Here is a 13,482-nt window from a genome sequence, read left to right as displayed (position 1 = left end):
CTTTTTAATTAAGATTAAAACTAACGCTAAAAAGATTTTAATTTATTTTTCTTAAAAATATTATATTAGATTATCAACGTTTTTCGCCGTTTTTTACGCTGAAGCTTGAAGCGGGACATAATTTTTTCGCCCACTTTAGGGAAGGGCCCCAAAAGTTGCGACGTCAAGGCCCACTATTAAAAGGATGAAAGAAAGCCCACCTAAGCGAGCCGACGATTAAAGCTTTTTACTGCAACTTCGATTTGTATAGTGCAATTGCAATTGCAAGGTCAGATACACACTTTGCAAGATTTACGTGCACGAGCCATATAGATTCCTTAATTCTTGCATCTTAACGTGCAACTTGGAAATGCAAGAATATTTTGGTAATGCAACTTGCCTTGCATCTGCGAGCCATACACACCCTTAAGTATCGGCCTAAGGTGATCTACCAGCCATGCCAACCTATTAAAATCGTCCCTAAAAGAGATGGTTATCAAACGATCAGCTGACCGTCTAAAAGCCCCTGCATTCCCCTTTAAGGTAGCTGTCATGCGTGATAATAATACCTTATAGGTTTACCATGTTACGCTCGACAAGAATACTTTACTCGGGTATTCAATATCCGTTTAATTATCGGAAAGCCCTCGTTCACTTATAATTAAGATGAGGATCCGATAAGTTAAAGATTCTAATAATGCGTATTATAATCTCGCATCGTATTTAAGTCTAGGATATTAAGGAGTTCTATTTTGATAATAGCGTAGAATTATATACACTGATCCGAAGGTGTTCTTTAGAGCCCCAGAAATCAGTTCACTACCAATACATACTTCTATACTCTTATTGTTCTATCTTTGCCTGTCTTCAAAGCTACCTTTTGACAGTAGCTTGGCGCACGCGAGAATAATATCCAAGAGATCTGGCGTATTGTCATACAGCTAATACATCGATCTTTTCACCTTTGAGACCATTCGTTCAACTGCGAGCCAACGATTAAGCTCCTCTAGCTTTCTGTAAAAGCAGTAATCATACCTAATAAGCGGTGAGCTGGGTGATCCACACGCCCGATATAATTGGCACTTTTCTTCCCGATACTCTTATCAGATCGGCACAGATGCCTGTCTTGCGTGCATTCACAGTTTATATGCATCTGCATCTGCATCTGCATCTGCATTATGATATACAATTACTTATTACAATTATACAGTATGTCCCTTATTACTATGGCTGTATCCCATCTTCCTCGTTCGGGTCCATCCCGCATTATCGAGTAGATCATGTGCCACTCCATCCCGTCCCATTCCATCAATCCACTCACCGACACACCCATACACCCACACAACCCACACACCTACACACCCACTCACCTACCGGTACTCACCCACTCACCCATTCCAATTCATGAATGCATGAATGAGGCTATTCCCGCCTTACCACAAGTCCATATGTTTGTACTAACAAGCCTTGGACGTGGCCAAGATCCATGATCAGCATCGACCATCCACTGCCCCCACTCCTACTCCACTTCAAATCTCCCTGCAGTGACCATTAGTCACTGACGGAGTTTGATTTATTTACTTCGAACCGAGCCCGCCGCCTTGTTTAGCTACTTCAATCGCAGTACTAGTCAGTACGGAAAGTACCGTACGGAAAGTACCTCCGTACTTGCCTACAAATTACTCCACCAACTCCCCTCTGATCGTTCATTGTCGGTATCTGCAACTCCACCGGGACATATGGGCAAGAAGCCGGACACGAACCAGAGTCACTGCAGTCAATTCCAGATATGCTTTCTTCTCTGCTGCGGCCCCAGAGAGCACGTCGTCGCGCCGAACAATCATCGCCCTTTTCCTCGCCCTACGCCGGGCACGCCGCAGCAGACTTCACCGAGGACGACGACGAGGACGAGCATAGCGAAGAAGAAGAACAAGAAGAAGAAGAGCAGGATACTGTTGATGAGGGTGAGGAGGACGCGGATGCGGACGGGGAAGGGGACGAAGGCGAAGACGATGATGGGGACGCGGAGCATGAAGACGGAGACTCGCATTCTCCTCTGCTGCCCATCTTCTCGGCCGCGCATCTAGGTTGGCCTCCCCTATTGTGATTGTCTCATGGTCGCAGAGACGCTGGGTTTTCACCATGTCCTTTTGGAAGATGAAAAGTCAATATCCTCTTCGGTGTGGTTGCTACGCCTATTGCTAATCCCAATCCCACGACACAGACGCCCTCCCAATATACAACCTCACGCATGCCATCCGCCTGATCGTTCTCCCCCGAACGGAAACCACCCTGACCTGGGATCAGCTGCGTTCGCCCCAGGTCTCGCAGTTCCTGGTCAAGCCGATGCAGCAGCAGATCCGGACATCCCATTTCAACCGCGCAACTCTCTACGCTTTAATGGCAAACTCTCTGCAGTTCCAGAAAGAGAGCCAGGCAAATCCCGGGAATGCGGGTAACAGCAAGACGAGGGCCTTGGTCTGCGAGCTGATCGCCATCAAATTGCTGAAGGAGTATAATACCAGGGAGCTGATCGATGCCCTGTCATACGACTTCTTCCCCCTCCAAGGACTGGCAACGCCTGTGATCCTCACTCCGGGGCAAAATGGAGGGCAGCAGCGACCTCGCCCGGCGGCTGCGCGAATTTCGACTCTGGAGGTGGCCATTCGAGCATCGGCGAAACGATTCCTGGCCCATCCGTTGGTGGTGCAGCAACTGGAGGCGATCTGGGCCGGTACGATTGTCTTCCACTCGGTGGCGGACCATCTGCATAGATCACGGCCGGTGAGTCCCCGGATACCACAGTCGAGGCCGACCGATAGCGAAACGCCGCTCATCAAAGTGACCACGGGTTATGGGACCACCAATGCGCCCAAGCCCCTGGATAAGGCAATGCAGCAACACCACGAACAAGCGGTCCAGGCGAGGCGGACAGTCACCCTGTACGACCCTCGAGACGCCTCCCTCTTCAAGCTGTCCAGACTCCGAGTCCCTCGATATCGTCAGTTCTTCTCGACGTGCTCCCTATTCATCCTCCTGTGTCTCTTCGTTGCCGTACTGGCCCAGAGGTCCACCGAGATCACGACCCTTGAAGTTGTCTTCTGGTTCTGGAGCGCAGGGTTCATGTTAGACGAGGTGGTGGGATTCAACGAGCAAGGTTTCGGCCTCTACATCATGAGTTTCTGGAATGCTTTCGACCTGGGAATACTGTTCCTGCTATCGATATACTACTGTATGCGACTGTACGGCGTTTTGCTGGTCGGTGTTGGACGGCAGCAGTGGAACAGCATGGCTTATGATGTTCTTGCGACCAACGCTATCCTGCTCTTCCCTCGGCTGTTCAGCGTGCTTGACCACTACCGATACTTCTCGCAGCTGCTGATCGCCTTCCGCCTGATGGCCATAGATCTTGTGGCGGTTTTCGTGTTGATTCTAATTGCCTGCAGTGGTTTCTTCGTTGCGTTCACTCTGTCGTTTGGAGATTCCGAATACGATGCTGCCGGCGTTGCATACAAGATTTTTCAAATCCTCATGGGATTCACTCCCGCGGCCTGGGAGGCCTGGCCGACCTACAATCCACTAGGAAAGGCCCTGCTGGTGCTCTTCTTGTTCATCTGTCACTTCCTGGTCGTCACCATCCTCATCACAGTGCTCACCAATTCGTTCATGGCCATTGTCTCGAATGCCGACCAAGAACACCAGTTTGTCTTTGCTGTCAACACCATCAGCATGGTCAAGAACGATGCACTGTTCTCCTACGTGGCGCCGAGCAACATTGCTGCTTGGCTATTGACCCCGCTGAGATACGTCCTTCCATTCCGATCATTTATCCGACTAAACAGGACTGTGATCAAAGTCACCCATTTTCCGCTACTCTTTACAATATACGCCTACGAGCAGATGTTCCTCGCCCGCTCCGTCTTCCAGCCCACCGATCTCGTGGAGCATCAAGGGCGCAAGAGACTAGTCTCATTCCAGGATGCGAAGATGGCCTTGTTCAGTCCCTCGGTGCGCATGCGCCACGGGTCTGTTGTTGGATACCAGAAAGACAATGCTCTAGATGATGTTTTCAGACTCGCCCCTCGTCCTGATACCATCCGCTCCCATCGAAAGAGTTTTGAAAGGAGACAGACTCAAAATGTAGTCAACAACTGGATGGATCAAGGGTCGAATGCGAGCCCGCCCCAAGAGCAGGATCGCTCCATCGTTGATCGACTCGAGATGCGGAGGAGGGCGAGGAAGGCAACTATGTTGCGGCAACGTGGCATTTCCGGGACCAGATCTGTGGCGAGCGATCCTGCCGACTTCATTTCCAGAAGTGGCTTCAACGATATTGACACCACTCCGGGTCACGAGAACGAGAACGAGTCAGACGAGGACGGAGACGACGAGCTTGCTACAGCCGACGAGAACGAGTTGGAGAGACAGACTACACGTTCGCGAAGCCGCATGGCAACATCCTACAAAGAGCGGGACCTCGAAAGCTACTTTACCACGCCTAAAGCAAGTCGATTCCTCGAGCCTCATCTCTCCTCGTCTGCTTCTTCGCGAAGACAGAATCCGGCCCCACCAAGGTCCTCTCCGCCTCTACAACACCGCTCACATGATCGTACCATGTCGACTGGCACTATATTATTCAATCCCATCTCGGACAGCCAATCTTCGGCGTCTCCACCCAAATCCCGACCCTTGACAGCAAAGTTCCGCTCCACCACCAATACTGTAACTCCTACGCCCATTCACGGAACACCCAAGCAATCCGTCTACGCCCTCGCTACCAAAACGAAACCCCGTCCTATCATGCCGAACCGAAACGACTTCCAGTCCGTTCCGAACTTCAATATGAACTCCCAACTCGCCGGAAAGGGTACCCGCACACGACAAATCCGCCATCGGAGGTCGAGCCTCGATATGGGTCTGTCCGAGATTGGACTCGATCATAACGCACCGGGTGCCCTTGGCGCTGTACCGAGTTCTTTCGCAACGCAGATGGCGTTGGCCACCGGAGGTCTAAAAGGTTTCGGCAAAGGGAAGAGTAATAGTAGGGAAGAGGATACCGAGAGGATGATGGGCCGACTGATGTTAGCACGAATGAAAACACTGGAAGAGGGCTTCCAAGAGGTCGTCCGCGAGTTCAGGGGTATGCGTACAGCAGGCAACAGCTCCGTCGAGAACGATCCCTTCGACTACAGAAGAGAAAAGGGTAAGGGCAGGGAGAAGGAGAATCGACATAGGCAGAAACGCAAAGACTTGCCAAGGTCGATAAGTGAAGTCGACTTTGCGCAAATTGATCGGGGAAGAAGTATAAGCGCGAGAGATGTTGACGAAGCACCGCCGTCGGCTCAGGGCGGTAATACGTCCGAGGACCGTATTCTAAAGCGGTATATATCGATGGGAAGCTCCCTATAATTAGTTTATAATCAAATTTACTTCTTTTGCATCATGGGCGTTAGCGGATTCACTTCCGCCAGGACGAGTTTTTATAGTGAAATATTCTGCTATCGATTCTGCTTTGTAAAGCAAGGGTAAAGGCGGTGACATCACTAACCCCATAACCTCCATATGGCGCAAGCTAAAGCGGAAAGGTTCGATTCTTGGGGAGAAAAAAACGAAAAAAAATATGCATTTGAAAAATTTGAAAGGAAAATCTTTTTCTGAAGTTTAAAAAATGATTGGCGGTCGAAAGTTGACGTAGATCATGGTGGGTCAGCATGGGTCAGATGGGGATTAGTCAGCCAAGCTCTAAGCATTGGAATCCACTTAATCGAGAATCTCATAAAAGTTCCTCCGGTTTTTAATAAAGGCAGCGGTCCCATTAATTAATGTATCTAATCGTATGACTATTGATCAAGCTTCCTTTTTGCGCTAATAGCCGTCCCCGCATGCTTCCCTCCTCTCGGATTCTCTTGGTGAACGCTCTGCTAAATCAATAACAAAACTCTCTCCTGCGACCATTCCGTGCTCAGTTGACGTACCACCAACCTTTCTATTGCAATCAACTCGGAATGGATAGGTAGAAAAAGACTTGTTATCATAAATCGGGGTGGGACCATTTGCAAAAGCTTTAATCGAGTGCGTTCACGATCAAATTGTTATACTCCGTAGCATTACCGGTACCACTACGGAGGAAATGTGACTAAATCGGTGTCAACAAGATAGCCGAAGTGCCTTAAGTGCCTTAGGCCACCGTTGGAGGAGCGCCAAACGCTACAGTATAAATTCCGTACAGCAAAGGTGATCACTTTCATTTGGTGCATCTTGTACCTCCGAAGTTAGGTGTATCCCCAACTTCCTATCCCCTCAAGGCCTAATAATGATAACAATCATGATATTACGGAACCTTCGCTGCGCTATTGGTACAGCGAGTAGCGAGTCACATGCGCTGTAGCCACATGCTATCGCATTAGCCATACGCTATGGTACTCTAGTAATTGAGGGCTACGGTACCGGTACTGTAGGGTTGACCTCAAGAACGCCAACACCCCGCCAATGATCCCGGTCCCAAAACTTTAAAAAATTCGCATTTTTTTTCTCCCTCCCATACTTATCTTCTGCCTCTTCGCCAATCGATGGGACTCTCGCTCCAAGTCCAAGTCTTACTTCCTCCTCGCGGATTCTTCTTTCTCCAGATTGTACCTCATCTTCGCTGAACGTACTCTCTCTCTTGATTGTACCTCATCTGCGCTGATTGTACTTTCTCCAGATCATCCTCTTCACCACCATCTCCGCCGCAATGCCCGGACAGCCATGTCGGTACCAGCCGGTAGCCGCGCCATTGGGCGGTGACAAGATCATGGCCTTGGAGCTCCAGGATGGCTCCGTGTACCAGGGCTACAGTTTTGGTGCCGAAGGTAAGAGCATTGCCGGTGAGCTGGTCTTCCAGACCGGCATGGTGGGCTACCCAGAGTCCATCACCGACCCCTCCTATCGCGGCCAAATTCTCGTCATCACCTTCCCTCTGGTCGGCAACTATGGCGTTCCCTCTCGAGAGACCATGGACGAGCTCCTCGAAGATCTGCCGGCCCATTTCGAATCTTCTCAGATCCACATTGCTGGTCTGGTGACAGCCTCGTACGCAGGAGACGACTTCTCCCACCACCTGGCGTCCTCTTCGCTGGGTACATGGTTGAAGGAACAGGGAGTGCCGGCTATCTACGGTATCGATACCAGAGCTCTCACCAAGAGGATTCGAGAGGAGGGCAGCATGCTCGGACGGCTATTGGCGAAAAAGGGAAGCTGGACCAATGGTCAAACGAATGGACATACCAATGGGACCGCTGCCTCTACAGAAAGCTGGAGAAACTTGTATGAGACTATCGACTGGGCGGATCCCAATACTCAGAACTTGGTCGCCGATGGTACGCTTGCATCCTCCTTAACTTTTTGTCTCCTCCCTGCCCTGAAATTTGACATGGCCAAACGAAGGACCTGGGTCTAATTCGTCCCAGTCTCTATCCGCAAGCCCAAACTATATACCCCCGCCCCCGACACGGCCCTGAAGCATCCCTCTGGGCGACCGATTCGGATACTCTGTCTCGATGTAGGGCTGAAGTACAACCAATTGAGATGTCTCTTGCGCCGAGGGGTGGAGGTTCTGGTCTGCCCGTGGGACTACGACTTTCCGGCTCTTGCAGGCGAGGATTACGATGGCCTATTCATCTCCAACGGTCCCGGTGATCCCATCATGATGGACAAGACGGTCAAGCACATCTCTACAGCCATGGCAGCGAACAGAACACCCATCTTCGGTATCTGTTTGGGACATCAACTCTTGGCTAGAGCCTCTGGCGCAAGTACGCTCAAGATGAAGTTTGGAAACCGTGGGCATAACATCCCCTGCACAAGCATGGTGACTGGAAAATGCCACATAACATCGCAGAACCATGGTTTCGCAGTTGATGCACAAACTCTCTCCGAAGACTGGGCTGAGTTGTTCGTCAACGCGAATGATGGAAGCAACGAGGGTATCCGACACAAGAGTAGACCCTACTTTAGTGTGCAATTTCACCCGGAGAGCACTCCGGGACCTCGAGATACCGAATTTCTGTTCGATGTGTTTGTCCAGACGGTTGTTGCGGCTTTGGGCAACAAGCAACTTCTTCTGGAGCCAGTGCACTTCCCGGGTGGAGATGCGGCCGAGAACGCAACGCTTCACCCCAAAGTTGATGTCAAGAAGGTTTTAGTTTTGGGATCCGGAGGCTTGTCCATTGGACAAGCAGGAGAATTCGATTACTCGGGAAGTCAAGCCATCAAGGCGCTCAAGGAAGAGGGCATCTACACCGTCTTGATCAACCCGAACATCGCCACCATCCAAACCTCCGAGGGCCTGGCTGACAAGGTCTACTTCTTGCCTGTCACTGCGGAATTCGTGCGCAAAGTGATTGCACACGAACGGCCAGATGCCATTTATGTCACTTTCGGAGGTCAGACTGCGTTACAAGTTGGTATTCAACTCAGAGACGAGTTTGAGGGCCTTGGTGTTCGGGTACTTGGCACCCCGATCGATACAATCATCACAACCGAAGATCGTGAAATGTTCGCACGGAGCATGGAGTCGATTGGCGAGAAGTGCGCGAAATCCGCCTCGGCTAGCACCGTCGAAGAGGCGATGCGCGTCGTCAAGGACATCGGTTTCCCAGTGATTGTGCGAGCTGCCTACGCTCTGGGCGGACTTGGAAGCGGCTTCGCCGACAACGAGAAAGAGCTGATGGATCTTTGCAACAAGGCTTTCGCTGCGAGTCCTCAAGTTCTGATCGAGCGCAGCATGAAGGGCTGGAAGGAGATCGAATACGAAGTTGTGCGTGATTGCAGAGATAATTGCATCACCGTTTGTAACATGGAGAACTTCGATCCTCTTGGCATCCACACTGGAGATTCGATCGTTGTTGCGCCATCCCAAACTCTCTCCGACGAGGACTACAACATGCTGAGAACGACAGCTGTGAACGTTATCCGCCATTTAGGAGTTGTGGGAGAATGCAACATTCAGTATGCGCTCAACCCGTTCTCGAAGGAATATTGCATTATCGAGGTCAATGCTCGACTGTCCCGTTCCTCCGCGCTCGCCTCGAAGGCTACAGGATACCCATTAGCTTTCATCGCTGCCAAGCTTGGCCTTGGGATCCCACTCAACGAGATCAAGAACTCGGTCACGAAAGTCACATGTGCTTGCTTCGAGCCATCTCTTGACTACGTCGTTGTCAAAATGCCCCGGTGGGATTTGAAAAAGTTCACTCGTGTCTCCACCCAGTTAGGTTCCTCTATGAAAAGTGTCGGAGAAGTCATGAGCATCGGTCGGACATTCGAAGAAGCGATTCAAAAGGCTATACGAGCCATTGACTTCCACAATTTGGGATTCAACGACACCAAAGCTCTCATGTCCATCGATGATGAACTACAGACTCCTTCCGATCAACGTCTCTTTGCGATCGCAAACGCCATGCATGCCGGGTACACCGTCGACAAGATCTACGAGATGACCAAGATCGACAAGTGGTTCTTGAGCAGACTGAAGGGTCTCAATGACTTTGGTGCTACGATGAGAACGTTCACTGCTGGCACTGTTCCCATGAGTCTGTTAAGACAGGCTAAGCAGCTGGGTTTCTGCGATCGGCAACTGGCGAAATTCTGGAGCTCCAACGAGCTGGCTGTCAGGCGCATGCGAGTCGAAGCTGGAATCGTTCCTGTGGTCAAGCAGATCGATACAGTAGCTGCAGAGTACCCAGCGTGGACCAGTAAGTTCTTGAGAATCCCACGTCTTTGATGATGACTTCGACATCGAAACATGGCTAATACTGTGGGTCATTAGACTACCTGTACCTGACCTATAACGGATCCGAGAACGATGTAACATTCAACGATCATGGAGTCATGGTTTTGGGCTCCGGTGTATAGTATGGCCCTTTTTCCACTATATCGGATTCAGAAGCTGACCTCAGACAGCCGCATTGGAAGTTCCGTGGAGTTTGACTGGTAGGCCCTCTCTCCTGCCATTCCCCAGAATCTACTAACAACTCTAGGTGCTCTGTTCGCGCTATCAGAACCCTCCGTGAGACTGGGCACAAGACAGTCATGGTGAACTACAATCCCGAGACGGTCAGTACCGATTACGATGAAGCAGATCGTCTTTACTTTGAAAACATCAACCTGGAGACCATTCTCGACATCTACCAACTCGAGCACTCGAGCGGTGTCCTTATTGCAATGGGTGGTCAAACACCAAACAACATCGCCTTGCCTCTTCACCGTCTTAATGTCAAGATCCTCGGTACCTCACCTGAAATGATTGACACTGCCGAGAATAGATACAAATTTTCCAGAATGCTGGATCGAAGTATGTTCAAACCCCCGTACTGAACTCTGGTTATTAGTATACTGAACAGATTTTTCGCAGTTGGGGTGGATCAGCCAACCTGGAAGGAGTTGACTAGCTTTGAGGAGGCGAAGGAATTTTGCGACAAAGTTTCCTATCCAGTGCTCGTACGTCCGTCATACGTGCTTTCCGGTGCTGCGATGAATACCGTATACTCCGAGGCGGATTTGGAGTCATATCTCCAGCAGGCTGCTGAAGTCTCTCGCGAGCACCCAGTTGTCATTACCAAGTACATCGAGAACGCCAAGGAGATTGAGATGGACGCTGTTGCGAATCGCGGGGTGAGTATCTTTTTTTCCCTCTTCCCCCTCCCTTTCCACCGAACCCGTCCCTGGACGGACCGCACCAGCCTTGCCTAAGTTATCTGCTTTCACGCAGTCACGCAAGTCTCCCTTCCAAGGATGATTGCTAGGGGCCGTCACATAACTGCTCCTTTCTTAAAATTGCTTCTCCTATTAGTCATGTACTTGGACTGTCGTGGCACTCTGGCCCTCGTCTCAGCGAATAGACTAAAGAGAGTCCTTGATGTCGCGTGCGTGCAGTTACCAACTTCCCGCCGATATGTGGCTGGCACCGATATGTGGCTGGCACTTTTTTCGCTGTCTAAACCTGGACTTTACAGCCTCCCGTTGTTTGAATCATACGCGGACTAATTTATTGTAGAAAATGGTGGGCCATTTCATCTCAGAACACGTCGAAAATGCCGGTGTTCATTCCGGCGACGCTACCCTCATCTTGCCTCCCCAAGATCTTGAGCTTACCACCATCCGCCGGATTGAAGAAGCCACCCGCAAGATCGGGGATGCTTTGAATGTCACTGGCCCTTTCAACATCCAATTCATTGCCAAGGATAACGATATCAAGGTCATCGAGTGTAATGTTCGAGCCTCAAGGTCTTTCCCATTTGTTTCGAAGGTAATGGGTGTCGATCGTACGTAATATATAATCCACCTCCCAACATGACCCCCAAGCTGGCAATTACTGACTGTCTCGGGTCCTACAGTCATCGCTATGGCGACCAAGGTACACAATTCTCTCCTGAAATTTTCTTGATTGCGCCATGAATAACAATACGCGCAGGCTATCATGGGTGTTCCATTCGCCGAATACCCTCCTACGACCCTTCCTCCCAACACGGTTGCCTGCAAGGTTCCTCAATTCAGTTTCTCTCGCTTGTCTGGAGCCGATCCCGTGTTGGGTGTCGAGATGGCTTCCACTGGAGAAGTCGCATGTTTCGGTATCGACAAGTACGAAGCGTATCTCAAGGCTCTGATCTCTACCGGATTCAAGCTACCCAAGCGAAACATCCTCCTCTCTATCGGTGCTTACAAGGACAAAAAGGAGATGTTACCATCTGTATTCAAGCTCCAGAAGATGGGTTACAAGCTCTTCGCCACTGCTGGAACTGCTGATTTTCTGCAAGAGCACAATGTCCCTGTCCAGTACCTAGAAATCCTGGGCGCGGAGGACACCGATGACCAAAAATCGGAGTACTCACTGACGCAGCATCTTGCTAACAACATGATCGATTTGTATATCAACTGTCCATCTAGTAACCGCTACCGGCGTCCGGCCAACTACATGAGTAAGGGATACCGCACAAGACGAATGGCTGTCGACTACCAAACTCCTCTTGTTACTAACGTCAAGAACGCCAAGATTTTGATCGAGGCAATTGCTCGTCGCTTCGATATGGAGATTAGTTCCATTGATGCTCTGGTCAAGGCCCTCCCCGGCTCACCTGTTCTGGATCCAAGCTCAGAGAGCTCTTACGGACATGGACTTGCCGAGCTCGGCACACCCGCCAGTGCTGCGAACAGAGCACGGTTCCTCGACGGAGCCAATGTTCATCGGCAACATTACAAGAGCAGCTCTGCTATGGTAGAGGACCTAGAGACCCCTCTCTATCTCCAACCTACGCTCGCCCCCACCCTTCAACATCTGCTTGGTTCTTCGCCTTTCAAGAATCAACACGTCTTATCCGTAGACCACTTTACTCGCCAGGATCTCCATCTTCTCTTCACTGTGGCACAAGAGATGCGCCTCGGTGTTCAGCGTGAAGGTGTGCTGTCAGTTCTCAAGGGCCGTGTCCTCATGACCATGTTCTACGAACCCTCAACCCGCACATCAGCCTCCTTCGACGCCGCAATGCAGCGTCTGGGTGGCCGCACAGTGGCCATCACAACTTCGCACTCCAGCACCACAAAGGGCGAATCTCTCGCTGACTCTATTCGTACCTTGGCCTGTTACGGAGACGGCATCGTCCTTCGCCATCCTGATGAAAGCAGCGTCGATGTCGCGAGGAAATTCTCCCCAGTCCCCGTTATCAACGGCGGCAACGGATCGAAGGAGCACCCAACACAGGCCTTCTTGGATCTCTTCACAATTCGCGAGGAGCTTGGAACCGTTACCGGCCTGACGATCACTTTCACGGGTGATCTGAAATACGGCCGTACCGTGCACTCTCTCATCAAGTTACTCCAGTACTACGACGTCACTATCCAGCTCGTTTCCGCCAAGGCGTTGTCCATTCCTGCTGAGATCCGAAAGGTTATCATGGAGAAGCGTGGACAACTGATTGTGGAAGCCACCGAGCTGACGCCCGAGATCATCGCCCGCAGCGATGTCTTGTACTGCACTCGCGTACAGAAGGAGCGCTTCGCTGATCTAAAGGAGTACGAGCTGTTGAAGGATAGCTATGTTATCGACAACCGGACTCTGAGGAGTGCAAAGCCCCAGATGATTGTGATGCACCCGCTGCCACGCAACAATGAAATCGCAGAGGAGGTTGATTTCGATCAACGGGCGGCGTATTTCAGACAGGTATGTCCTCTCGCTCTCGTGACACGCGTGGATCCTGGTTAACTTGAATAGATGAGATACGGACTGTATACTCGCATGGCCCTTTTGGCCTTGGTCCTGGCCCCATGAAGGCAAAAGCGAAGGGGGCACAAGCGAAGGGGGGTGGGAAATGGCGCTCAGGAGTTGGGAATCAGGGTTGGGAAGGGAAATAAAAGCAGCTTTATTGTGTATCAAGCAAGATTTTGGTGTTGCCCAAGTTATTCTTATTTTCCGAATATACCTTTCCTAGTGGATATGAAGTCCAATTCTTGAAATTCACCTTCTGATGC

General features: G+C 50.6%; 2 protein-coding genes across 2 annotated transcripts; both read left to right on the top strand.

Annotated features, from left to right (window-relative positions):
* Positions 1-1,768: 1,768 nt before the first annotated feature.
* L3040_005079 (uncharacterized protein) lies at positions 1,769-5,388 on the top strand (the record flags this gene model as incomplete). The annotated part of the gene is made up of 2 exons (XM_007292164.1): positions 1,769-2,066; positions 2,204-5,388. 2 exons carry the CDS (start codon positions 1,769-1,771, stop codon positions 5,386-5,388), a joined length of 3,483 nt encoding a protein of 1,160 aa, XP_007292226.1.
* A 1,324-nt stretch (positions 5,389-6,712) lies between these two features.
* On the top strand, positions 6,713-13,282 carry L3040_005078 (uncharacterized protein; the record flags this gene model as incomplete). Its single annotated transcript, XM_007292163.1, has 10 exons — positions 6,713-7,337; positions 7,428-9,713; positions 9,788-9,872; positions 9,922-9,951; positions 9,999-10,312; positions 10,373-10,632; positions 11,015-11,282; positions 11,355-11,374; positions 11,432-13,174; positions 13,226-13,282. 10 exons carry the CDS (start codon positions 6,713-6,715, stop codon positions 13,280-13,282), a joined length of 5,688 nt encoding a protein of 1,895 aa, XP_007292225.1.
* Between the last annotated feature and the right edge of the window lie 200 nt (positions 13,283-13,482).

This window comes from Drepanopeziza brunnea, assembly GCF_022702325.1.
Source record: "Drepanopeziza brunnea f. sp. 'multigermtubi' strain 214-2 chromosome Unknown ctg7, whole genome shotgun sequence".
Lineage (NCBI taxonomy): Eukaryota > Fungi > Ascomycota > Leotiomycetes > Helotiales > Drepanopezizaceae > Drepanopeziza > Drepanopeziza brunnea.
Note: the sequence above shows the minus strand (reverse complement) of the source record. Positions and strands in the feature narration are given on the sequence as shown.